At 46.9% G+C, this 27,833-nt stretch overlaps 1 protein-coding gene across 2 annotated transcripts; it reads left to right on the top strand.

The window, feature by feature from the left end:
- Positions 1-1,015: 1,015 nt before the first annotated feature.
- Positions 1,016-22,344, top strand: IDH1 (isocitrate dehydrogenase (NADP(+)) 1). Of its 2 annotated transcripts, XM_074968027.1 has the most exons (10): positions 1,037-1,159; positions 3,398-3,472; positions 4,670-4,797; positions 6,871-7,162; positions 9,218-9,323; positions 11,926-12,103; positions 13,155-13,306; positions 16,938-17,078; positions 18,099-18,261; positions 21,360-22,344. In XM_074968027.1, the coding sequence occupies exons 3-10, from the start codon at positions 4,676-4,678 to the stop codon at positions 21,451-21,453; spliced, it is 1,248 nt and encodes a 415-aa protein (XP_074824128.1). In that variant the 5' UTR covers positions 1,037-1,159; positions 3,398-3,472; positions 4,670-4,675; the 3' UTR covers positions 21,454-22,344. The 2 variants fall into 2 exon arrangements, with proteins under 2 accessions (XP_074824127.1, XP_074824128.1); XM_074968026.1 differs by lacking the exon at positions 3,398-3,472 and having other exon boundaries at positions 1,016-1,159.
- Positions 22,345-27,833: the final 5,489 nt, after the last annotated feature.

Below are 27,833 nucleotides of genomic sequence, written 5' to 3'. Positions count from 1 at the left end.
GAGGGGCTTGGCTGGTAACCCATGGGGATACAAAACCCTGGCGGGACCTCAGCCTCACCTGAGTAAATGTATAACCTTTGTGGGAGCATCTGCCTGCTTTGGCCTCCCTTCTTCCCACTGCTGCCTCCCCCTTCCCTCTGTTCCCACCTTTCCTCTACCTCCCTTCCCTTCTCTTCTCCTTCCTCCTCCCCCCTCCGCTGTCTCCCCAAGGCCGTTAGGGGTGGGCCACCTGGGCGACCGCCTGGGGTGCCGTAATCAAGGGGGTGCCATGCGGCAGCGCAGAGGTGCACACTACCCATGTGGAGTCAAAAACTGCTCCCGGCTGGCAGGGGAGTGCTGCATTGGGGGCGGGGAGCACCCAGATTTCTCCCTGCTTCCTCCCAGGGGGGTAAGGGGGAGGCAAATGGTGATGCAACACAGCTACTGCTCACCCCCCTAAGGGGCAGTAAGGGGGGAAAACGAGGAGCAACACCAAGTGCTCCGGGCATCCAGGTCACTTTCCCCATCTGGGCTGGGCTGTGGGTCCAGCATCAGGAGTTGCCGCTCTCTGCCTTCACCTCAGGCAGCCCAGGTGGGGAAAGTGACCTGGACGCAGGGAGCCCCGAGGTGGCTCCCTGATCCCCCCCCCCCACACACACACACACAGCACCCCAGAGGAGCAGCGTTCCGGGGGGAGTGAGCAGCAATGCCGGCTCTCCCAGCACCCAGAGCCGTTTCCCCACCTGGGCACCGGAGGGAAGAGCAGGGGTTCGGGGTGCAGGAGGGTGGGGAGCCCACAGGGGCAATGGGGGGGGGAACTCCGTGTCCCACGGGGGCCAGGGCCACCAAAATACAAGTTCTCCCAGGGCCTCATTTTCCCCGTGCCTCCCCCTTCCCCCCATAGCACCCCGCCACCGCCCCACGGCAGGACAGGCCCCGCCCCGCCCGCGTGGGCCGCCCTCAGCGGCTGCCCGTTGCGGAGGCCATTGGCGGGCGCGGCCGGCGGAGGCGGGCCCGTGGGACCAGGGCGAGCCGGGGGCCGGCAGGGGGAGCCCGGCCGGCGGCGAGCAGAGGCGCCGCGGCACCGGGAGCAGGAGCAGGCGCCGGAGCCGGAGCCGGAGCCGGAGCAGGAGCAGGCCGGGTGCGGAGACAGCGCTGCCCAAGCCCCTGACAGCCCGAGGTAAGCGGGGCGCCGGGGGCGGCGCCGCTGCCCTGGCTCGGGGCGGGCCGGGAGGGGCTGTCAGTGACAGCGGCCCCCTCTGCCCGCGGGGCACCGAGGCTCCGCGGGCCGGGCCGATCCGTGCCCGGGTGCCCGGCCCAGGGGCAGGTAGCCCGGTGGGGGGGCCAGGCTCGGAGAGCGACGAGGTGGGTGCTGGGCCGACGTGGCGAGGAAGGGGTCAGGCTTCCCTCTGGAAATGGGGGCCTGATCGCGGGTGGGGGGGGACAGCCAGCCGCCCCCTCCCTCCCCCCCCCCCCGCCACCTCAACCATGAAGACCTTTTACCTTCGGTCTGTTTGCACGGTCCCCTTTGTCCCCTGAGTACACGGGGTTGTTATCTGACCTCTGTACTTTACCCCCCAGCAAGAGCTGCAGTTGTGAAAAAAACCGCCCCTCACCCGGGCTGAAAGCCATGATCTGGCTTCCCTTGAAGCGGGCGCCTGAGCTCCAGAGTGGCATAGGGACACTTGCGCCCCCTGGGTTTTACAAGCGGCCCGCATCTAGATTTGTTTTGCAGATGTCGATCGTGTCCCGGTGTCTGACATTCTCTCCCGGGGGTGGGTGAGGGTGCGGGGGCCTGTCAAGGCTGCCCCTGCTCAGGATCCGGCTGAGCGCAGGGTTTCTTTCTGCCGGTGGGAAGTTTACAGTGTGTTTGGTTTTTTCAAAAGGTGCACCTTTAAATGACTTCATTTTGAGTCGCTGTCGAGAGTATGATTTGTAAGTCTTTGGAAAATACAAAGTGACAGTCCATCGATTGCAAATGTAATATCAAATTACAGCTGCTTCATGACAAACAAAAGCTTCACAATGAGACTCTATTGTTTAGCTTAGATCACTTTTACATTATACAGACCTAGTCTGAGTGGAAATGCTTTTGTTTCTTTGTATAACCTAAAGTGTGAATTTCAGCCAGTATAGTTATACCAGAATAACCTCTCCTGTGGACATTTCTTGTATGAGTGGCTTTTTTTGCCGGAGAGGTTAGTTATTTCACTCTAGAAAGGGTTTAAGCTAAACTAACCAAAAGCCAGTCTTCTTCCAGAATAAGATTGTCTGTGCAGGGAGTTATAATGGCATAGTTATACTGGTATAACAGGTAAAACTTTCCCAGGCACACAAGGCCCAAAACCAAATTCTGATCTCAGACCTTGCCAGCACTGCAATTCCAGCCACTGACATAGCTGCACCATTGCACATTTCTAATGTGGATGTGATTTGAACTGTGTAACTTGCAATAATGTAAATAGCAACTATACTATGCAATGAGCCTCTCCTAATGAAAGAGTGTTGGGAATGTCCAATCCAGGCCTCTTTGGCTTGGTGTGTGGGCTGAGGATATGAAAGGGGAGAGGATGCTGTTTTAAAGTCCGTGCTCTGTGGCAAGAATGTGGGAAACCTGAAAGGGAGAGGTCAGTGAAGTAACTGACTGTCAGAGGTGAGCTTCTTAATAGGATGACCAAATCCCATGTTCAAATCAGTGTTTAGGTGTCTACATGTTTTATTGTCTCTGTTTTACAGATGGGTGAACTGAGGCTCATACGCCATAGCCATACTAGGGAAAATGTTGTTAGTTAACATGTTTAAATGCATCTTTTAATTTTTTTTTCTACTGATGACAAAGGCTAGAGTGGGTAGCAGCCAAACATTCAAAAATGATCACTTTTGGTTGCCCTATTCTGGGCTCACAAATTTTTCAAACGCCCCAAAATCAATGGCCTCTTTCTTGAAAGTGTTGGTATAAATGAATTGCTAAAGTCACCCAGAGCCAGAAAAAGAACACAGAATCTTTTAACCGGTAATTCTGTGCCCTAATCACAAGACCCTTCTCCCTCCTCGTCACTGAAAAAACATGTTTGAAAATTGGGCCTGGAGTACTTTATATGTGTGGGCTGAGCCTACTATGAGTCAGCCAAAGTTTTGTGAATGGCCATTTATATAGTGGCTTGTAATAAAAACTAGGCAACCATATCTAATATTGGCAAGGACGCTATCTTTGGATAGAATAAAAAATTTTTACCTTTAAAATGTTTCAGATTAGTTATTATTCAAATTGATGTGTCCAGATGGGATTATTAGTAGCATAAGGCTGCAAATTATTGCCACTTCGGAAGGTGGGGTTTTTAGAGGAAGTAAAAAAATGAAGCATGATCTAGTGCTTGGAGCACAAGACTGAATCAGGAGTTCTCTGTTCTGTTCCCAGCTCTGCCCCGGACTCTGTGTGACCTTGGGCAAGTCACTTACCCTCCCCGCCTCGCTTTCCCCATCTGTAAAACAGGTATGCTACCCCTTTCCTACCTCAAAGCTTCTTGTGATGAAGAATGCAAAGCAATGTTTGTAAATGGCTCTGAGATCCTCAAATGAAAGCTGCTGTATCAATTATGAAATATTTATATTAATTATGCCATTACTTTCACGTAAAAAAAGTCTAAAAATGGACTGGCTACATGAATGCTGAATAAGAATTACTAATGCAAAGAATTTTTACTGTCAGTAAGGATCAATATTTACATATTAAGGGCCCAAATCTGCAAACACTTATGCTTGTGCATAACTTTACTCATGTGAGTCGTCCCATGGAATCCAGTGAAACTACTCATGTACATGAGGTTGTGCATGGGTATAAGTGTATAAGCCTTAAACATGAGTTTCCTGTATCTAAGTTGAGAACTTAAAATAACTAATGAGAACTATGTTGCTGGATTGCGTTTGAGAAAAAATTGCCAAGTCATAGCTCTTGTGTAACCAGAAGTAGTAACCAAGCGATGGTAGCCATTTGAAAGTAGAGCATAAAGTGTTTGAATAGTGCCTTTTGTTGACAAGGATCAAGAAGCAAATAGGAGCCATATAGAGTCTTGGTGGAAAATATTTTTAATGACCCTTGACTCCAATACTTTAGGAGTACTCTGTTTTCAGAAAACAGATCCGTTCCAGTACTTTAACCCCAAAAGTAAGACATTCAAGTTGTATTTGCATATCCTTGGCATTTCTGTACCAATGTGACATTTTACTCCTGGAGGGGAAAAAAAGAGCAGTGATGAGCTGATCTCTACTAAAATGACTATGTATCACCAACCTTAAGCATTCAAAAATCGTGAGTCTGGTCCCTCAAAAATCATGAGATTGGCTTAGAAATCATGAGGGTTTTTTAACTAATAAATTTTGAACTCTCTTTATTTCCCTTCTGGATTTGGAGCCTTTGGGAGACACTCAGGGCACATTTTCAACCTTCTCTCCACAACCACGAGGATAGCAACGTACATGAAAGTTGAGATTGTCCCCTAATCAGAAGCATCCAGGAGCTGGGGCTTTAAGAAAAGCACCACATTTCAGGAGATTCACAATAAAATGAGAGTTTGCAACACTGCTAAAGGATTAGTGTTTGTAGGATTGGGACTTTTTTTTCTGTTCATGTTATAAAAATGTGCATTGCTTAATATCGAGAGAGTTTAGTTTGTTTTTACATCTTATTTAGTTCAAGATGTCCAAAAAAATCCATGGAGGGTCTGTTGTGGAGATGCAAGGAGATGAAATGACTCGAGTGATTTGGGAACTGATTAAAGAAAAGCTGATTTTTCCATATGTGGATCTGGACCTGCACAGGTAACCATATAGATGCATCTGATGAAGTGAGCTGTAGCTCACGAAAGCTTATGCTCAAATAAATTTGTTAGTCTCTAAGGTGCCACAAGTACTCATGTTCTTTTTACATATAGTGTATATGGCTGATTTAGTGTTGTTGGGCATTGGTTTATATTTTTGTATATGTGGGGTTTATACCTTGTCAGAGAACTGGCTCCCATGAACGTCTCCCCTCCAGCACTCAGTGCTCCTCTGCTTGGTTTGCAAAATGATTGGTTCTGAAGACCACCAGGAAGGGCTCAGTCATCTAATGAAAGCCAGTACTTTGTGGTGAGAAACCTGTTTGCCAAATGTCTTCGCTATGACCTCATTCCTGCAAACACTTTCACTGACAGTCTCCTTGCACGGTGTACGCCCAGCAGTAAGTGAATTAAACTGTGCTGTGCCTCTTAGAAGGGACAGCACAGGAGTCAGAGCCCAGGTGTTCAGTTACCACCGTTGGACCTCCTTAATTCTGGGCTGCTCTAGGTCTAGTGATGCCTCCAGTGTTAGAGCAGCATGCATAGCTGCCTGTATGCTTTATGCAGCCTAAATCAGCTGGAATTCAGAGCGTTTCAGCCATTTCTCCTTAACCCCCTGTCCCCAGCACATCCCTACACGGACAGCTTTACTGAATGATAGTATTGGGCTCCCATTGGCCTTATGCCAACGTGGGGGAATTCCCCACAGGGCCTTTTTACCCATTTAGGCTGCTGGAGTGGTATAAAGGGGCTGTTGCAGGGAATGGAACAGGATTAAGCCGTGTTTGGATTAGTCTGTGACTGTTCACACTTCTCACCGTTTCATAAACTGTATCCATCCACCTTTGCTCACCTCCACAATAAAAATAGGAGCAAGTTTTTAAGAAAACGGGGAGGGGAAAAAAATCACACCTATCGGAACGTGATGACACTGCCTACAAGACTTATTTCAGCAAAATAAAGAGCTTTTCCTTCCCTTCCTATCCTCAAAGTAGTAGGTCAGAATTACAGTGGCAGCAGCAATGTTCATGGGTTTTTATTTTCCCAGCTGTATGGAGAGATCTTCAGTGGTGTCAATCATTAGTCAAACCCACCGAGTCTAACCTTTTCCCTACTTACAAAGCGGTTTGCTTTTGTTCTGGAGACTCCACCTCCTACTTGCCCAAGATTTACTGCTTGCTGGTGCCAAGAGGAACTTACAGGAACCTAGCAGCTTATTGCACACACACACTGTCTGGAGGAGAGTCCATTCTTAAAAAGTGGGGAAGAAGACTGAGACTGTTTTCCCAAGCACAGTGGATACATTAATGCCCTGTTTTACACGTAACTGATTATACTTTGAGGACAAATATGCAAAGCACAATTGTTCATAAAAACAGTCATGAGTATAGTAAATGTTTTCCCCTCCACTGTTTTAAAGAAATATGTTCAGATGTACTTTTAAAGCGTAACCGTGTGCTGACTCCATCATCACTGGTATTATTGTTGGTGGAGTCCTGTTGGTGTGCTTAGTGTTATGTATTACGCAAAGAAAGCCACAGTCCCAGCCCCAAGAAGCTTGCAGTAAAAGGGTATAATTCACTGAGGGTTTATGCTGATTTGCACGCAGGCAGAGGGCCCCATAACGGAAAGTCCATCGGGGAAGGCTGAAACAATGCAAAACAGCTACAACTTCACTTGAGCTGCCAGGGTGATAGGTTGACAGAGATCATAAAGCAGGTGGGTACTAGCTGAGAATGGGGCATGGCCAAGGTAGCTGGGGATGCAGGCATCTATGTATCCTTGCAGCAGATGCTGTTGGCAGGGCTCCTACACAGCCTCAACCATAAACTAAAGCTACGCCTGCACCCTCACCTGCAGAAATCTTGAGGGAAGATACTGGTGTTAAGACCATCTACCTTCCCTTGTTCTGACTCCTGCTGGAATGCAGGTTGGCTCGATGTAGATACCAGTAATGACAGAATTCTAGGATTGTGTGTGTGTGGTCCATTTTTATCATGTAGGACCATAAGCATCTTAGACTGATCCATCCTGGTGACTTTGATTATTGATTATTTTGGGGGGTTATTTGTAGCTATGACTTGGGCATGGAACATCGTGATGCGACCAATGACAAGGTGACCGTAGAAGCAGCAGAAGCGATAAGGAAGTACAATGTTGGCATCAAGTGTGCTACTATCACTCCGGATGAGAAGAGAGTGGAGGAGTTCAAGCTGAAGCAAATGTGGAAGTCTCCAAATGGGACAATTCGAAACATTCTGGGTGGCACAGTCTTCAGGGAGGCTATTATCTGCAAAAACATCCCCCGGCTGGTATCTGGATGGGTGAAACCCATCATCATTGGCCGTCACGCTTATGGGGACCAAGTGAGTTACTACTTTAGGGTCATTCTCTGTTTCTTTTTATCTGTACTTTATTTAGGTGAACACTCTTATCCCAGGGAACAGGTCTGGTACAAAACAGCATGTGCCCAATATGCATGTGATATCTCTTAAGGGCCATATTTTAGCTGCTTTTGCACAGATCCACGAGGGGGTGGAGATACACTCATCATGCTCCTGCTTATTAGCTGGTCGATGACTGGAGCTACTGCAGTTCTACTAATATACAGAAGCCTATGCTGGAGGTAAAGTGCACTGTTTCTTATTAAAGAGTGTAGTAATTACCAACTGCCCCGAAGGCAAGCTTACTACCTTAGCTGTCTAGAGACAGAATGTCTCCAGCGACTGTTCCCAAGGCACTCCTCCCACCCCATTGCAGCTATGACTGTATAAGAGACTCTACCACTAAATTTTTTCCTTCCTCTTGTCCCAGTGTTGTCAAATTGTCTGAAGTACTTCCAGGTAGCCCAACATCCAAATTACTTCTCCATTCTCCCTGTTTCCACCGTGGGCAGCTTTTGTAGAGCCAGGTACTCATTTCATGCAAAAAAAACAACCCGAAACCAACAAAACCCACTTGCTTGGTTACTTTCTAGATTGTGCCTGGGATGCATCCGATGAAGTGATCTGTAGCTCACGAAAGCTTATACTCAAATTTGTTAGTCTCTAAGGTGCCACAAGTCCTCCTTTTCTTTTGACATTTTATTGTTTATTTGGACTTACAAATAAATCATGTCATTTGAGCACCTGATTTAAATTAAAAGTTTGACAGCCTAGTGAAAAAGCATTTGTCCCTTCTTCGAGTGATTGTCCGCACAGATTCCACTCTCGGTGCAGAAATGGTTGAGGGAGGGTTGAGTTTTGTTTTGTTCTGAAGCTGTTCAAGTGAAACAAAATGGTGTGGAAGGCTGTGTGGTCCCGTGGGAAGGGTAGTGGACTGGAAGTCAGACCTGGGCTCTGTTCCCAGCCCTGCCACTCACCTGCTGTGTGATTTCAAGCAAGTCATAGCAGCTTTGTACCTCAGTTTTCCCATTTGTAAAATGTGAATAATGATATAGATCTTCTTTGTAAAGTGCTTTGTAATCTATGGATGAGTGTTATAGAAGAGCTAGGTAAGTCATATGCTTACTTAAAATGCAGGGGACAGCCGAGTATCTAATTCCTAAGAGCAAAAAGAAATGGCTGAGCCCATACCTCACAAAAAAGAATAATTAGTATTATGTCTTTAAGAAATAAATCAAGAGCACTGAATAATTAAGTAGGCAGTGGAAATTACAGTAGGCTAGACAGTATGTTGATAAAGCAAAAGAAGTGGAAACTTGCCAGAGCAAGTGATTAAAGTGAAAGGAATAATAGATGGGAAGAGGTAAAGGAAAAACAGCAAGCCGTAGAGCTTGAGGAAGTTGCAGAAGATCTTAAGAACAGAACATTACTGATGTCAGCAAGGAAATGGTGAGAAGGCTCGAAGGCTGTAATGGAGAGTAGCCTGAAAAGAACCTAATGATGTTTACCCAGAGCAATTTGGAAGATGATGATATACGTTTTTTGTAGCTAAGTTTTACAGTCATGTGATTTTTTTTTTTTTTTAGGGTGTGTGTTGCCTGCGTGGGCGGTTTTCTCCCATTTGCAAATCCCTGAGAATGATTGATTGTTACTGTAGTTAGGCCTGTGTGGAATTCAGGTCTCAAGTGGAAGGCTAGACACTAGTCGCATAATTCACGGCCATTGACAAGATAGTGTAGTTTGGTGCATAGTTGTGTTAATCCAATTATGAAATGGAATCAATAGAATTTCCCAGAATATCCCTTTTCCCCCTCCCCCACTGAATATTAATAACATTTTTAGAGGCTTATCACTTTAAAATGTCATCTATATCTGGAAAATGTCAGTTTCTGCATGTTTCAGCTCTTTTAGTGCATCTATTTCCACATTTTTCCTAGGAATGTGAATTGCTATTTGACCAAACATGACTATTTCTCTTGCAGTTTACCTGCGTATTGGATGAAACTACTAAACTTAACTCTTCTGTCTTTTGTACAGTACAGAGCAACAGATTTTGTTGTACCTGGGCCTGGAAAAGTAGAGATGACTTACACACCAAAAGATGGCGGTAAACCAGTGACCTATCTGGTCCATAACTTTGAAGGTATGTATGGTGTCACAAAAGCTGTGATTGTAACTGGTATTTGGCATGATTCAAGTTGATGTGTGTGTCAAATTCACGGCATGATACAGCAGCTATACTTTTATAGGCCTATTTCATTTGTGTGGAAGGGGAGGAGAACTTTCCAGCCCTGAAAGTTAATTCAATTTTGTTGGAAATCATAAAGCAAAGAAACACAATACAAAACACACACGCACACCAGACTTACCACTTCTCACGCATCTTGTGTGACGCTTGGGTCATTGATAGCTATGTCAGGCACTGCCCTTCACTGATAACAGAGAGAGAAATTCTCACATCGCAAACTCACCACCATGCTTTGGACTAATTGGCAGATTCTGTCAAAAAGCCGAAAACTGCTTGGAAAATGAACTACTTCTGTTACTCCTAGAGGAAATCCCCTCCCCAGAGATCAGGGCTGAGCCATGCTGGCAGGGTAGTGTGTGGGTTCCCAGCCCTGCTGCTGCACTCTAGATAAACAAAGCACTTTGTTCACCAAGGCAGTCAATCAAATGCCTTTCACCAGCACTACGCCATGCAGTTGTGTTGAACCTGAAGTTTATGGTTATATGTGAATTATGTACAGATGTGCAAATTATCTTCTTTAAATTATTTTCATGAAAATGTTACACTTGAGGATGTACAAAACTTGGTAGCTATGAGATCACTAGCCCTAAAAGTTCTTTGGAGGACCTTGTAGTCAATCCCATTCTGCTCTGTACATCACTAAGCATGGCAGGCTGGGTGCCAATTTGCATGCTATGACTAATGGAGACTGGTGATTTGTATTCTTGGATCCTATTCCAACATACTTGGGTTTGGCTTCTTAATAACACCCAATGTCATCTTAAAACAACTTGGCTTTTGTGACAAATAATCAAACCTGCTTCAGTCATGAAAAGGTCTGGCTGTTTCCTCAACTACCACCAGGTACCTCTGTAATAAAACTCAACTATTTCTATCATTACCAGGAAAACACACAGGCAGTGGTTCAGTTATCTTGCGAGGCACTCCTTCCAACGTTATGTTTTGGGTTTCCAAATGAGGGATATCGTCATAAGAAAATTTACTGAAAAATACTTTGGCCAGTGAGACATTTCAAATTAGAATCAATCCTGCAGACCCAGGGAAACCTCCCATTTAAGCCAGTGGTAATTTGGCTTTGAAAATGATAGTGAAGCTCTAAGGCATTTGGATAAGAATGAGCCCATTTCAGGTTTCTCGCTAAGGGCCCCAACCAACCCTTATTGAGGTCAACGCGAAGACTCTCCTAGAGATCAGTCAGTGGGAACTGCCTTATTGAAGTCGGTGGGATTTTGTCATTGACTTAATCAGGCCCAGGAACCTCAATCTTTTCATTTCAGTAATTGTCAACAGTAGGAAGACAATTCCAGTGTGTCTAGTTTTGATCAAACTCATGGCAGATACAACAGCCTCTAGTAAATTTCACAATTCAAAGAAGAGAGAAGGGGCTGTGCATGCTGCTGTGAAGCCTAACCTTCTGTTCTTCCGACCAGACGAGTTGAAAGGAGAGTTTGGGGGAATTGTGTTTCCGTGGCTGAGTGGCTCTGTACTTATTTTTAAATCCGTAGCTCCTGTTGTTCTCAATAAAATCACCAGAGCTCTCTGTGATATAGTTGTTTCTGCTTCAAAGGGTGATTCCACTTCTATATGCCACACACAGTTTTATGTATGTACTTTAGACTAAATTGGAAATTAGGGAACGTTAATGTATCTCTTAGAATGCTGGCTTGGCCCACAAGCAGGTCTCTCCTTCCTCCTCCCAGGGTCCATGTTGAGGAAGGGATTACAAACTGTGGAATGGAGGACATACACAATTTCCCTGCCTTTCCCCTCAGATATGCACAGGCCGTGCACAGCCTAGTCAGAACACTGTCCAAGGCTGTGTTGTCTCTTCACTATAGACCTTATGGGGGCTCTACGAACAGGAGAGCCTTCCTTGCAGCCTGGTGACCATGAACCTGTTATCTCAGGGAGCCAGGAGAGGCTACACAGAGGTCCGAGCCAGTGAAGAGATGCAGGGCTTCCACAGATGACAGTGGGTCCTGGGACCCACCAAGTATGAAGCTACTCCCACAGCCTTTGTCCACATTGCCAATGGGTAAACCACCACCTCAAAGAAGTAGGATCTCCCACAGCAATTTCCTCCCCAGAACCCTTTTCCATGGGCTTTTTTTTTTTTTTTCTCCCATTCTCTGAGTGGTGGTGATCTGGACCGTAGTTAGGAGTCACTGAGGGAAACTACATCTGGCCTACAGCCATGTAAAAACTTACTTAAGCTTAAAGATCCACCAGGAACGATGCCGAGATCCAGGCCTCACAGCACTGAGAGAATTAGACAAATCATGCACGTGTGGGGGAAGAGTCCTATTGTTTGTAACTGAATTCCATCCTGTTATACTTCACAGTTTCTAGGACTGCATCAGGAAAGACAGACTGCCGAGGAGGATTCCAGCCTGCTGGCTGGGAATTCTATAGCATGCTGTCAGAAATGGGGTGGGATTTTTAGCCAGTGTTATAGTTAATTCTTATTTACTGTTCTCTTTTCTCCCTTTGCTGATAGGCTGTGGTGGTGTAGCTATGGGAATGTATAACCTTGACCACTCCATCAGGGATTTTGCACACAGTTCTTTCCAGATGGCGTTATCTAAAGGCTGGCCCCTGTACCTGAGCACCAAGAACACCATTCTGAAGAAATATGATGGACACTTTAAAGACATCTTTCAGGAGATCTATGAAAAGTAACTAGTACAGATTGTTACTTCCAGTTTTTCTCTTCCAGAGCATTTTTTCTGTAGTAGAAAGATGGTTCTCTTATTCTTTGTGAACCCCCACCGTTAATTCAGAGCCCAAACCTGTGAAGTGCTCAGCACCTCCTACGAAGTGCTTAGCACTCCCTGCTCTCATTGAAGCCAGGATGGGGCACTGAAGCATGTGCTTAAGGGCTCTCCTGAATCAAGGCTTTGGTGTCCATCTCCACTGGCATCTATTGATGTTAAAAAGAAAGCTCTGGAGATTTGGATGGAGTCATGGAAAATCCCTGGTGAATTGCTTTAGAACTTGAACCTCACTAATTTTTAGTAAAGCACTGCAAGTCTTCTGTCTTTAAAATGTACATATGTATACTCTTAAAATGGCTTATGTTATAAAGAGGGAATATGTCTAGATTTTGGTAAATTGTTGCTTGGCCTTTTTTAAAGAAAGTATCTTGTCCCACAGCTCTCCTAATTAACCAGGGAGGTCCTTGATTATTAGACTCCAATTGACCCCAGAAATAAGATCACACAAAATTCACTGTAAATTGGTGTCAGAAGCATGGAGCCATATTCTCCTCCCATTCACCAGTTTAATCCCTTTAAATGCAGCTGAGTTGCTGTTGATTTGACTCAGTGTAAGAGAGAACACCATTGGGCCTACTGATTCTCAAAGCTGAATTCATAAGACAAATTCTTTTAACAGTGTTTCCTCTAATTTATGTTTGCTCTTTGTCACATATTTGAGGAGCTCAGCCATTGGTTGTCTTCTCCCCTCCTCTCCCCACCTTTGACTGGTGACATGCCATCTTTATATGCATGCTTCATAAAAACCTATAAAACCAGGAGCAAAATGTATTATGTACATCCTGTCTTTTCAGGTGCTGTTCAAGGCACATAAACATCTTCATCTCAGCCCACAGGCTCTTTCCTCTCCCATTTCCTCATGGAAGTTAAGGATTTCAGCCTTTCACCTGTATGTTGCACTGACCAGAATTGTAATTGCCAGAAGCTACCTGGTGGTTTTCTTGTTTTTCAGAGAATACAGGCCCCAGTTTGAAGCCCAGAAGATCTGGTATGAGCATAGACTCATTGATGACATGGTGGCTCAAGCCCTGAAATCTGAAGGTGGCTTTATCTGGGCCTGTAAGAACTATGATGGTGATGTGCAGTCTGACTCTGTGGCACAAGGTATGACCTGTTACTGTTACCTAGGCTTAGCTCAGCAACATGCTGGAACAGGAAGGCCACCAGCCTCACACGGAGCATATCATGCTACGTATCCGTGCGTATGCTTATCCTAGAGCCACTACTTTATCTCCAAACTGTTTGCAGTTCACAGACTCAAGAAAACTAAGTATGAGATGCAAACTTAGCTTTTAAAAGGGGCTCTCAATTGGCAGAGTACATCCATCTTCTCTTTATACTTCTTTGTATGATGGCTGTTCCAGTACTACAACTACTAATGGCTCTAAACCCAAAGTGCTTGCACCAGAAGCTGGGATTTGGTCACCAAAATGCCTGCATGACTTAACCCAGGGCACAGTGGCGAAAGCTGAGCATGGAAAGGTCACCTGAGCAAATTGGCTCAATGCCCCATGAGCAGAAAAGAAATTGTAATGACATAAAAATGTAACCCAAATGCCAAGAGCCAGATAGATATCGATATGAATAAAATTCATAGCTCTTGGTAAGAATCCTACACAGAGATGTGGCCTGTTGGCATATGTGTGGCACTCGCAGGAAGAACGTCAGTTGAGTAGTGTTCTTTCTTTAGCACCATCAGCAAATTTTGCCTCACACAAAACTTAGAGGGATCCTTGTTCCTTGCCCCAAGAAGCTTCCAGTGACCCAGATCTCAGAGACCTGGAAGGTGAGAACGTGACATGAGCTCCCAGTTTTACATCCCCACAAGCTCCTTCCGTCAGAGGGGATGGCACCAGGAAAACAGGTTTTGTGTTTTTGTTTGTTTGTTTTGTTTTCCGTTTCCTCAGGCTCTCATCTGTGGCTCTGTCTGTGGGAAGGAGCACTCAAACCCAGTGTAAGAGCCTGATCCCATAAGTTTTAAGGTTCATGGATCACCTATTCAAGTATGGGAGTTCCAAGCACTGGGACTTTGCATGTTGGGACCCTACATGCTGAAGAATGTAGGGGAAGGAAGAATGGCCTCTGCCCCATGTGGTCAGGGCTGGATTAACCCATCACTGGACCCTAAGCAAACATACATTTCTCCTGGCCCAGTGCAGAGGGGAGGCTCTGGTAGGGTGACCAGGGTGTCCCAGTTTTAAAGGGACAGTCCTGATATTCAGGGTTTTGTCTTATATAGGAGCCTATTACCCCCTACCCCCGTCCCGATTTTTCACATTTGCTATCTGGTCACCCTTGGCGCTGGAGGGTGGGACTGGAGAGAGCCCACTCACCCCACCGTGGCGGTTCCTGTCCCATGGGGTTGGGCCCTGCTCCAGGCATTGTGACCTGGTGCATGAGGTTACAGCACAACTCAGGTTCAGCCCGGTTGCCCCTCTGTCACGACAGGGGCGGAGTGAGGCGGCTGGGCCAAACCTGACTGATGCTGCACCAGGTCGCAATGTGGTCACAACGTGCAATGTCCGGAATGGGGAGCCAGGCCTAGACCTGTAGGGCAGGAACCACTGCTGCAGAGTGAGAGCAGGGTGGACTCGCATTCTCCTCTGCCCCTGGGGTCTCCCCTCCATGCTCGGCCAGGATTAGGGTTGTGGTGCCAGGGTCAAGGGTGGTTGGTGCCCCCTTGGTGGGGCAAAGCATTGGAGGAGGAGGACACTGGCCTATGATTTTAACCCTCTGCCCCCAGAAATTTGGGTCCTAGGCATGTGCTTGGTTTGCCTGTGCATCAATCCAGCCATGCATGTGGCTAAGGCAGAGGACAGGAAGTCAAGAGACTATAGTTCTATCAATGCCCCTGGGTCCATGTGACATTAGGCAAGCCCTTCAGTCTTTATTTCTCTCTAAATTGGGGAGGAGAATAATACTCGCCTACCACACAGAGCTTGCAAAGCAGAACTCATCCATGTTTTGGAAGTGGCTTGAGATCCTCCCAAGGGGATGGCATGTAAAATCAGAGTCTTATTATGTTAGACAGGTCTTTAGCTGGTGTACACAAGTGTAGCGCATTGAAATTCCTAGACCATGTCACTTTACACCAGTGGAGGACCTGGCCCAGATTACCCCAGATGATCAGGTGTGGCGTAGAACAGAAACTTAAATCTCTGTACAGGAGCAAGTTTCTCCTCCCACCCGCAAAGCCCTTTTTCTGATGGAACCTTTCTGTAGGAATGGAGATGACCATGACAAGATAAATATGGGGAATGAGTAGGGTGATCATATTTCCCAAAGGGAAAACAGGACACCGCGTGGGGCTGGCCCAAGGCACTTGCCTGAGCCCTGCCCCCCGCACATGGGGCTGGCCTGTGCCTGGCCCCACTCTACTCCACACACGGGGCTGACCCAAATTGCTGGCCTGAGCCCTGCCTCTCCCACGTCTAGGGCTTTCGCCAAGCCCAGCCTGCTCCCCATGTGGGGCTGGCATCATTTCTTGCCTGAGCCCTGTTCCCTCTCCTCCGCCCCGCCCATGCGGCTGGCGTCGCTGCTTCCCCAAACCGTGCCTGCCCCCGCACAGCTGGCATCGCTGCTTGCGCAAACACTGTTTCTCCTCCTCACAGGGGTGGCATCGCTGCTCACCCCCCGCACGTTCCTCTGCGCCCCACTAGGAGTGCACGCCCCACTTTCTTGGCAAAAATGAGCAATTGTCCCATTTGCTCCTGCCAGCTGATGATCAATTGGCAAGAGCAAACAGGACAAATGCCCATTTTTGCCAAAAAAGTCATCACAGCTGGGACATGGCTTAAAAAAGGGACTGTCCCGGTCAAAACAGGACGTGTGGTCACCTTAGGAATAAGGATTAACAGTAAAATACATGAACAGATAAGAAGTAGGGCAGTGGAACTGGGAAGCGGGGCAGGAGGAGTGCGCCACAATGGAAATATTGTGGGGGCTCTGCCCCCATGTAAACTCGCACACGCCGGGGTGGGGGAAGACAAGAGCAGGATCCACTGGGGCTGGAGCAGCTGTAGCAGAGCCCAGGATTGGGCCAGGAAGCAGGACTCAGAGGGACTGGAACGGGCCTGGGAGCAGGTAGGAACCCAGCCTGGACCTGGCTCCCCACATCTCCCCCAGCCAAGTCTCCCTGCCTCCCCTCATTTCCTTCACTCCTATCTCTGCACCCTCCCCCCAATAAGGAAATCTTCCGTTCCTCCCACTGCAGCTAGCTTTTCCGAGGCTCATTGCTTTTTTTCCCCTAGGAGAAATCTCTCTCTTGGGAGAATTGAATTTCTCCTCTTGTTGGGACCAGCGAGTGTGAAATGAAATGCAAAATCCAATCGCTAAACAGCCCTGCTGCTCCCATCCCCTTCCCATGCTGCCTTGCAGTTTTGGGTGACTCTTATTTCAGAGCTTTGGGAGGCAATGGGAGAGGAGAGGTGCTCGCAGACTCTGAGCTCATTGGTAGGAAAAAAGTGGCTGGCTATGGTGAATATGTATTTGCTTGAAACGGGGCAAAATGTCTGCAGTTTTCTAGTGGCTTTGGTGAATAACTTCTATTATTCAGACACTTGGGAGCAGCTTCCTAAGTCAGAACTGAACAAGTGGGTGTTTTAGTATTTAATGTCTGGCTGGTATTCAGGAATACTGCGTCTGTTTGGCTTCCCTCGTGGCTTGGCAGAGGGTGTAGCTTTAGCAAGTCCGGGTTTTCAGAGGAAGACTTGACCCATTCGATTATAACCTGCAGGGTATGGTTCTCTGGGGATGATGACCAGCGTACTGATCTGCCCAGATGGCAAGACAGTGGAAGCAGAAGCTGCTCATGGCACAGTGACACGTCACTATCGCTTGCATCAGAAGGGTGAAGAAACTTCCACTAATCCCATTGGTAAGATGCCTCGGGCTTCTCTGACTGATTGCTACATGTAAGAAGGAGTTAAGACTGAGAACACCCACATTGTTGTTTCTGCAAATTCCTGCATCACAGAATAAATACCACACATGCTAGCTGCATGATAATTTGTGCATCTGATGTGGTACTTCTGCAGTGTACAGTACAAGCAGCTTGGAACTGAATGGATGGGAGCAATGAATCGTATACACAATCTAATCTATGAGATGTTCTGACATCCCTGCATTAATGGTCTAGTAATGGCACCACTGGGTTGTTTTACTTTCAAATAAAATAGGTATACACAGCTGATAAGCAGAAGTGAGCAGAGTATAGGTTTGTCTATGTGAACGCTTAGTTCACAGCAAGCTGGGATGTAAATCTACCCTGCACATGTGCACCCTGGTGTTATGCTCGAAAGAGTTCCCTCGTGTGCTTTATTCTACTCCTGTGTAGTTTAAAGCACACTGGCAATGTTTAGTGTGGGGCAGCAGGGTCCACACCGGCACTTAGCACGTGGCAGGCTCCTGCAGGATAGATTCTCTCCCCAGCTGGCCGCGCACTACGTGTGTGTATCAACAAGCCCTATAAAATCATGCTGAAACATCATCTGCACTTGCCCGGAGAATGAGTGTAACGTGTTCTGGGGAAGTAATCCGATTCCAGCTTGCATGGTATTTAATAACCCTGTTTTTATAAGTTTTAACTGCATGTAGCTCTTCGTATTGGCCTGTGTTCATCTCCATCCTGTGCCAGGGAGAGGAGCGAAAGAGATACTGGAGCACGAAAAAAATCCGGAATAGCACATGGGGCTGCTTTAAAAAACAAAGGCGAGACAGTGACATGAAGTCACTCCTGTTCGCACTCCAGATTTCCCCTGAACATTCAGCGTTTCTCATTAACCTTCATCAGTTGTTCCATTTCTTACTTGGGGGATTTCGTAGTTGTTTGTTGTTTGTGACAGTGCAGCCTCATCTTATTGTTTCAGCAGTACAATTATACTCTCTTTCCCTTTAGCCTCCATTTTTGCCTGGACTAGAGGACTAGCTCACAGAGCTAAACTGGATAACAACGCTGACCTCAAGAACTTTGCCACTGCCTTGGAAGAGGTCTGTGTAGAGACTATAGAGGCTGGCTTCATGACAAAGGACTTAGCTGCTTGCATTAAAGGTTTACCTAAGTAAGTATGCGGTATCTGCACTGCCCTTAAACTGGTCCATGGCATTACTGGTAAAGTCTGTAGTGACCAGTAGTGCATGGCAGGTTGGTGGGGGGTAGGTTTAAAACCACTGTTTATTATTATTTGTATTACTGTAACAGCTAGGAGCCCCCATTATGGACCAGGACCCCTTTATGCTAGGTGCTGTACAAGCACAGAATAATCATAGTAGCTGGCTCTTACATAGATCTCAAAGCACTGCACAAAGGAGGTCAGCATCATTAGCCCTATTTTACAGACCGAGAAACTGAAGGTGAGAGTGGTGAAGTGATTTGCATACGGTCAAGAGACAGTCCCTGCCCCCAAGAGCTTACAATCTAAGTAGCTCAATCCATTCTGTCTGGCCAATGGTGTAAGAGCCCAGGTTGACCGGAACAGATTGCGAGACAGTTACCGTGGAACGACTGTCTTACGGTGACACTTGCTTTTATTAAATACAAGTGTGAACTGCACTAGTATGAAGGCTGGGTTTCTACACCTCCTAAAACCTACAGACAATTAATCTACAGAATTCTGACCATTCTCTCCTTCACGTGGTGAACTAGATCTTTTGTTAAGGGTGTCGGGATGGCCTTGCATACCATTTGAGCTGCAAATACAGTTACAAAGTGAGGCATGTAAAAAAGGGCCAGTCAGATCCCTCATCATGTCCTTCTGCTGTCTTCACATTCTAGTACAGAACTAAGCCCAATGTGAGTTGGTCCTGTATTAACCTGTTAACAAGGGATTGAAGAGAATCGTGCATTGTATAGTTCAGACTGACTCTACAATCTCTTGGGCAGGCCACTGTATTTACACTCTCCCTATCAACTGTAATATGTGGCCCAAGCCTCCACATACCTGATGCAAATCAGAGCCAGTCTTGCAACTTTTCCAAGGGTGGGTGAGAACGGCCTGTAGGCGGGAGGGGCATGTTGTTTTACTGGCAAAGCAACTAATATACACGTTCTCATTGTAAATCAGTTAGTGGAGAGCGCCATATAGCCTAAGACCAGTAGCAAGAACAAAACAGGTAAAAGGGAAAGCAGTCCTGCTGTTAATCCTAGGCAGAGGTTGTCTTAATAGTCTAAGCACTAGGTATGGCGTACGTAAACAGGAGCTGCAGGTTCACATCGGGGGGAGAGCAACTCAGTCCTTTCTGAGGTAGATACAATATGAAAGTCTTTCGGAGTAACAGCCGTGTTAGTCTGTATTCGCAAAAAGAAAAGGCGGACTTGTGGCACCTTAGAGACTAACCAATTTATTTGAGCATGAGCTTTCGTGAGCTACAGCTCACTTCATCGGATGCATACTGTGGAAAATACAGAAGATGTTTTTATACACACAAACCATGAAAAAATGATGTTTATCACTACAAAAGGTTTTCTCTCCCCCCACCCCACTCTCCTGCTGGTAATAGCTTATCTAAAGTGATCACTCTCCTTACAATGTGTATGATAATCAAGGTGGGCCATATCATACACATTATAAGGAGAGTGATCACTTTAGATAAACACCCATTTTTTTCATGGTCTGTGTGTATAAAAACATCTTATGTATTTTCCACAGTATGCATCCGATGAAGTGAGCTGTAGCTCACGAAAGCTTATGCTCAAATAAATTGGTTAGTCTCTAAGGTGCCACAAGTCCTCCTTTTCTTTTTATGAAAGTCTTGTAGATGAGACCTTAAGTGATGCCTTGTCTGTTCCGGGGATCTAGAAGATCCCTGGGACTTTTCATAGGAGAAGGGGTTTGCGCTTCTCTTTTTTGTCCAAACATTTCCCCCTTCCCTTACTGTTGGCACCCAGCATAGTACACGGTTATCTGCATGTCTGCTGCATTCCTGCAGTGGCTTCATTTCAGTGGTGCTGCCTACATAGCTGATCCTTCTGGCTGAAAGGTGCTGATGTGGGTTTTACACTCTCCTAATGCGACATTAAGCTCTTTTAGAGACTGTTGAAGCATGGTTACTTCTGGGTTTTGTTTTACATGAATTCTGAATGCAGCTGCAGCCACAGTCTGTCCAGGAGGGTGCTCCTCACCCCCGGCCCTCCGGACTTTATCAGGCCCCTGCCCCGCAAAACCCCAGTCTTCTCCCATCTGTAACCTGAGCCGGTTGTGGACTTGCAGTTGGTTAGTTTCTGAACCATGCTTAGAGAACAGCTGTACACGCTCATGCTCCACACATTCCATTTCCTCACCCTCTTGTCCTGCCCTGACACCAAGTGGCAAGACCTTCTACCACCTGTGGAGGGTGAGGATCCCTGGTGGACCAGCCTGTATTCCACCTTGGTCCCACAGCAGACTGGGGATATAAGCTGGCTGTTCCTTCATGGAGCCATGAGCACAGCCGTGTACCTGGCATGGTTCACCTCCCTCTTTGACACCTGTCCATTTTGTGGCATCGGGGAGAACCTGGTGCACATCTACATCTTCTCCTTAGGTTCTGGCTGCCCTTTTCCCCGCATCTCCTGATTTATGCATGCCCTATCCCGGCCCCACTAAGTCAAGAGATCTCCTCATCAACCTCCTCTTAGCACTGACCAAGGTGGCCATCTATATAACCAGGAGGAGGACGCTGGATGGGAAGTTGCTCTGCAATTGTGGGACCTATTTCCACTCCTTGCTTCGATCATGCATCCGGGCAGAGTTCCTCTGGGCTGTGTCCACTGGCTCCCTAGACACCTTGAAGGCGTAGTGGGTGCTGTCTGGGGTTCTCTGCTTGGTGTCCCCTTCTGGATCCCAGATTTTGGCCCTATAACCTCACTCTTGTCCCAGTTTTTCATTTGTTCTCCCCCAAACTTGCTTGAGCCCTGGGCTCAGTAGCTCCTCCCCTTAGGCTGAGGGAGGGGCCTTGCCCCCCAGAATACAATAGGTGTTGTTGCCTAGCTCTCTGTCACACTCCCCTTCATATTGCAAGGGCCCTTGCACAGAAGTAACCTTCACGCTATAAGTTGATCAGTGTTTTATACAACTTCTTCAGTAGCATTATAACTCAAAGCCTGAAGAGCATTTTTCCCTTTCTGCTTGGCAGCATCAGTGCCTTAAGGTGGCTGTTTGGTGTGTTTTTCCCTCTGCAGCGTGAAGCGTTCTGATTACTTGAATACCTTTGAGTTCATGGAGAAGCTTGCTGAAAACTTGAGCCTGAAACTAACCTCGCAGCCCAAACTGTAAGTTCAGCCGTCAGGAAGCGCTCTGCAGAGAAGCCCGCCTCTGTCCGATGACTGGCTTACACTGCGGTGTGTAACATTTCGCAGTGCTGGGAGAATTGACACAGTCACATTTTTTTAAATGAAACCTGTTTAAAAACCTGTTTTAACTCATTAGCTGCGGGGGTGGGGGGTCTATTTCGCCAGCCATCTGAATGTGGTAGGACACCTAACAACATTCAAAGCAGGCCAGGGCTTCCCTCCTTGATTTATCCCTCACTACTGCCTCTTCCCCCCCCCACCCCCTTCTGCCTCACTTCAAAAGCAGAGGATGATGCATGAGTGGGAACCTTCTGTACAGCCAGTGGCGACCTACATACAACAGACATGTAGAAACTGGAACAGTCCTCTCCTCTCCCGCATCATCCACTGCCTGTGCACAGTAAACTCCATCTTTTCAATTGTCTGCCTTATGAATGCGTTAAACCAACTTCCTTGATAATGGCAACCAGAGCACAGTAGCCTGGTGATGAGGGGTTACTTGAATCAGAGCTATAGCAAAGAGAGCGCACTTAATGAATGCTGGAAGCTTGTTTCAGTTCCCTAGGGTGAACAGCTACTAAACCCATGATGTAGTGGGGTGTGGGGGGGGGGGAATATGCTCTGTATTTCATTATACACCCTTCTTACTGCATGGGAGGCATGGGCACTGGTAGGAGGTAACAATTCCTATGTATTTCATAAAGGTGCAATTACTCAAGCTGCTTTCTTCAGGCAGCTGAATGCTTCTCATTCAGTCTCCTATATCGTTGTGACACTTCAGTGTTCAGCATTATGGTCTATTGTGAAACACTATTCCAGCCATGGTTTGTTTTTTCCCCTTGAAGGGTATTTGTTCGGACTAAAATAAAACCAGAACTAACATCCTCTTGTCTCTTCTCTCTCTCTCGCACGCGCGTGTGTGTGTAAAACAGAACTATCCAAAATAAATCTGTTTAACTGCGGTTTGGGGTGGGGAGTCCCGGGAGGGGGCGGTCAGGTGACAAGGAGCAGGGGGGTTGGATGGGTGAGGGGTTCAGAGGGGGGCAGATAGGGAGTGGGGCCAGGCTGTTTGGGGAGGCACAGCCTTCCCTACCTGGCCCTCCATACAGTTTCGCACCCCGACGTGGCCCTCAGGCCAAAAAGTTGGCCCACCCCTGCACTACGCAATGTAATATGGCTGAGGCCCTACCCAGCTCTTTCTTTACCTATGATCTAGTTACATACAAACACACAATTTCATCACGCCTACAGGGCCCCCAGCCTGACTGCTGCTTGCTACCACCCACCTCTCTTAGGCTCTGTGGCCTTGGCTGATAATCTCCCGGTGACAGTGGGAAGCCCCAGAGAGGTTAGTGGAGCAAGGGAATATAGTTAAGAAATTGCCCGCCAATGAGAGCTATTAGTCTGCGGAATAATTTGCCATGGAATGTGCTGGGAGCCCCACCCATTCCACATTTAACTCCCTACTGGACACTACACTTGAAGATGTGCAATATGGAACAATCCTGCACTGGCTGGGGAATGGGCTAGATTACCTTGTAGTTCCCCCCTCGCCTACCAACCCCCAAAACCTCTGGATTCTATGACCATGGCTGTGGAAGTTGGGAGGTAACGTGAGGGGTTGGAGTAGAGACCCCAAAAGTACAGATTTCCATGTGGCCACATAGGCACAAAGCTCCCAGGCTTAGATGAGGGGTCATTTTTACAGTGCAGAAAAGCAGTAGGCATCTTACGGAACAAACAGGTGGTATCGTGCCCTCTAATGGTAGATGTGACATTATGAGCAGTAATAGCAAACAACAGGAAGAGGATGGGACGAGGAAGACGGAGAATTATAGCAATGCGATCATGCAGTCATTCGTTTTAGGCATGTGCACAGCTTGCTAGCTCAGTTCTGTGGGATTCTGAATTGCTTCATTTGTGGGCATTGCAGAAGACCCTTGAAGGGATTTGAATGGTAGATGTGTAGAGAGTGGGTACAGTAGGTTTGGGAAAGGAGATTCAAATCTGGTCTGCAAACCCCAAGTTTTCTCTAGAATACAAAACTTGCATTTTTGTAGGAGACTAAAGCACCCACTAGTGTCTGTCCTTGTAAGCTGAAACAATATATGCGATACGCCCTGTTTCTCTGACGTCTTCAGCAGTTAAATGTAAGCAAGAATAGTAAAACAAACTTTGTACCCAACAACACAATATAATGGCAACTATAAAAACAAGGGACTAGATTATGACTTTAGTTATATCAGTGTAAATCCTGCTGACCAACCTAACAGGCTCAGAAGCCAGCCAAACAGACACTCAAAGCCTGCAGCCAAACCTATGCTCAAAGAACTGGTTAAGAAAGTGAATTTATTTAATACAGGCAGTGGGGATGCTCAATCCTAAATTTGACCAGCTAGTAGCATAGTCCAGGTTAATCTAGAGAGCAGCATTGACATTATGGAGTGCCACTAATTTGAAACGTGGCTCTCGAACCTGCTAGTTAAGCGTATCTAGGGCCTGTTATAGGAGTGCACGGCCTGTTCCAAAGTGCGTTACAGAGCTGGGTTCATTTCAGCTCATGTAACTGCTATTTAGGGGCTGCTCACTACATACATGCTAAGCCATTGCAAGAGAAACACAGGAAAATGTTTAAATCAGAACTCGTCATGCCACCTGTTTCCAGCCTGGTTCATGAAACATTAGCAGCCCCCTGCTGCAGGTGGGAGGGTCACACAAAGATCAAGTTCAACAGCCTACCTAGACAAACACCAATAGGAACACTCCTAGCAGCACCACCGTGCAGCCAAGCAACTCACAATAAAAGGACGACAAGAAATCAAATACACTTTACAGGCCAGGTAGCGTTAATGTCGAGACACTACAATGCCCATGCCTAGGGCCCCAGCTCCTGGAGTCATGTGAGGAGCACAGAATCTTAGCTTTCATTTAAAAACATTATCCCACTTGGTTATGATTAAAACCTCGAAAACGTGGCCCAAACATGACTGATGCAGTAATATCTGCCTGAGTCTGCAGACAGCCTGAGACAACCGCTGAGGGGTGAACTGCCCAGGGTGTTAACATCATCACCACCACCATCCAAGCAAGGCGGGGCTCTGTGTAGCAAGCCCAGCCACTCCCCCACCTATTTCTTGGCCACAGTGGTCTGCACTGGGAGTCCCTGTAGCCACTCATGCAGGGGAGAAGCAGCAACCCCCCGCAGCTCCCCGCAGAATGCTGGTGATGGGAGAAAGTGGGTCCCCTTCTACTGCCACATAAAGTGAGGGGTGGCCCACAGCAGAGTGGGCCAAGCACCCACGGCTCCCCTCTGTCCTCCATTAGATCTGGTGGTGCTCAGCGCTTCTGAAAATCCAGCCCAAGGTACTGAAACCCCTGCTGAGGCTCCAGCAGAAGAGAGGAAGGTCAAACCCAGCAGCACCAGTTCTCCAAAGCCCAGCAGACTAGCCCCTGGGGCATTACCACCGAGGGTACGGCTTCACTGCAGAGGTAGCCAGGGTCTAGCAGCCACGTTGCAAAGCCCTACCTGACTTACTGCATGCTCACCAGTGCTGCAATCCCGTGTGTCGTTAGGACATCTGGGGGACATCCCATGGTTCTTAGCGCTGCAGGAAACTGAGCTGCTGTAGGATTCCTGCCCAGTAAATTATGGGAGAACTTGTCTGTCCTTCTGGGCACACAGGGGGAATTATGGGAAGGCACTGGAGCTTTAGCCATATTGGAATGGTTGAACCTGGGGTCTCACTGCAATGTGTGTGGGTTACACACCCAACTGTGGGCAACACTCGGGCTTTAGCCTGTAGCCTAGGGCAGGTCAGCTAGCCCAGGTTGAAAGAACCACCACCACGCTCATGTCAGAGGTTTGTGTGTGTGGACAACACCTGAGTCAGAGCTCAGGTTAACTCTGCCGTGAAGACAAGTCCTGAGAAACCAGGAAACTCAAGGGCAATCACACTCTATATTGTCTACTGGGCAACGTGAAACCCAGTGGCGAGTCTGAATGACTCACTCAAGGCTGTATTGTCCAAAATCTGTGACTGCTTTCCAAGCGTGCATGCTGGAATCACAGCCAGTGACAGGAATCAGAGCAATACATTTGGAAAAACGCTTTAGTAGCACAGAGCACAAAGTTACATCCACAAGTTCTGCCCCACAGGACTGAGCAAAGGAAAATGGGCCACGTTTCAAAAATGGCCGTTGACCATCCTGTGTATGCTCAGCAAAACAGATGCAATACAGTGCTTTAAAAGAAAATCAGAGCCAAAAATAGTAGAATGACTGCTGTCCCAAGCTCAAGGCTCGGATTGCATTTTGGTGATAAAGTAACCCCGAGTTAGTGCAACTTAAGTACAGTGGAGGGTTTAATACATAGAAATCACAGTATTGCACACATAAGTGAACACAGGGCCCACAATTAGCTTTACTCCCACTCTCGCTCTCTGAGATATATATAATTTATTACATAGGATCCGTGCTAATGTTTAGTTTTTGCATGAGATTTAAAAAAAACCCAAGAGTCCGTGGGCCAGAGTCTCAACTGGTGCCAGCTGAAGCACTGTAGCTCCACTGAAATCAGTGAAGCGCGACAATGTATACCAGCTGAGAATCTAGCCCTATGGTCTCAGATAAAGAGGAGAGAGAGTGGAAGTGTGAGTATTGTTCCCAGTAAATCCCCAAGTGAGATACTGTGGGAAGAACATCTCTCCTAGAAGACGGCATTTGCCCAGCACATCCACAGGAACTCAGCCCAAGACACTTGACCCTGACTTAGATCACTCGCCTGATTAAAAAAATGACCTGTTTACTTTTGCTTTTTTATGCTTTTCTTACAAAGATTGAACTACTGTACTTCACAGAATACTATGAGAAGGAAGCAAATGACACTAGAGATTAGTGCCTCTTACAGTGTGTGTCCCAAAGACAGAAGAAAGGTTTCTATTTTTTAAATATGAAGCCATACTATTTAAATTCATTCCCCCACCACAAGGTCACAGGCAGTGATTATACCATATTGACTATTAAGAGCCAGGGGTTTGATTTCGGAGAAGCATGTGGTCAATCATTTACTTCAGACAGAATTTTTGTTTTGTTCTTGTCCTCTATTTTGCCCAGATCTGCTCAAAGATTTTAGAGAGTCACATGACCTCAATCTGGGAGGTAGTTTTGCTGGAGAGCTGCAAACTGGCTTTTCTAGAAGCCGACATCCGACTGAGCCCATAGCCCTACAGCAGGGACTGTAGTAAGTGTTGCAATGACATTGAGGCACTATTAACAGGGTCCATTTGAACTTATTTTTCCCTATATTTAAGCTATTTCTTCCCTTCTGGAGTGTTGTTTGTGACTATCAGAGAGCAGACAGTGGAGTCTGGAAACGTAAGACTAACAAGTACAAAGTTCATTGGTCGCAGTTACACAGATGGTGTCAGAGAGGCAGGAATTGGGCCCATGTTTGCATTGGGGTAACTCCACTGACTTCAGCGTGATAAGGAACCATGTAACAAAGTGAAGAATCGGGCCCAGTTTAGTCTGCTGATTTGCTAAAAACAGCTGGTGGCCTTTAGTTTGCTTTTTTTGTAAGCAGTTAACCCAGCCCAACCTTGTTTGATGTTCACGATAAACTCCTCTGCTCTTTACACCCCATTCTCAGAGACAGGGAGAGGTTCCCAGCTAGTGTTCGAGTCAAAGCAGCAGAGCATTGACTTACACAAGGAGGACTCAAGGACGACGAAGGGTTTGATGGTTTTGCAGAGTGGAGACATGGGGCACAAAAACCACACAGAAAAACTATACCATTTTGGTGCACCAAACTGGGGTAAACAAGCCCTAGGGCAAAACTGGTGGGAAGACTAAAGCTGCAGGGCTTATATTATCTCTACGGTTTAAAAAAATCCATATATCTCAGACATACAGCAACAGAGGATGTATGAAAGGCCTGATCCAACCACCACGGAAGTCCGTGGAAACTCATCATCTTTAAGGGATGCTGCAGTGCTTTACCCGGATAGCTCTTTTACTTATTATTGCACAAGTGCAGAACTCCTTCCAAGTCACTCCCTCCAGCGGGCTGGATTTAATGACCTCTCAAGGTACCTTACAGCCGTATATTTCTGTGATTCTAAATATACAGGAAACCTTCCCACTGGAGAAGCCATGCCAGAAAGCAAGACTGACGAGCTGTGGAGTTGGACCAAATCTGGCCCAATGCTCACTGACCATCTTAATAGAACTTACTCCCATCAAGAACTACAGCTCCTACAGGGATGTGTAATTGCAGGGGCAAACGAACAACCTGTCCACATCTTCCCAGGTCCCATCACCTTCCTCCATTGCCCCATCCCCGCCCTGGAATGGCTCCCAGTGCAG

Source organism: Natator depressus, chromosome 11 (genome assembly GCF_965152275.1).
Source record: "Natator depressus isolate rNatDep1 chromosome 11, rNatDep2.hap1, whole genome shotgun sequence".
Classification (NCBI taxonomy): domain Eukaryota; kingdom Metazoa; phylum Chordata; order Testudines; family Cheloniidae; genus Natator; species Natator depressus.
This window is presented reverse-complemented; position numbering and strand designations above follow the sequence as displayed.

Coding starts and splice junctions, on each gene's coding strand:
- IDH1 (XM_074968026.1), top strand. CDS start 4,676: ATGTCCAAAAAAATCCATGGAGGGTCTGTTGTGGAGATGCAAGGAGAT. Junction 9,324..11,925: donor TCTGGTCCATAACTTTGAAG/GTATGTATGGTG, acceptor CTTTGCTGATAG/GCTGTGGTGGTGTAGCTATG. Junction 13,307..16,937: donor GTCTGACTCTGTGGCACAAG/GTATGACCTGTT, acceptor TATAACCTGCAG/GGTATGGTTCTCTGGGGATG.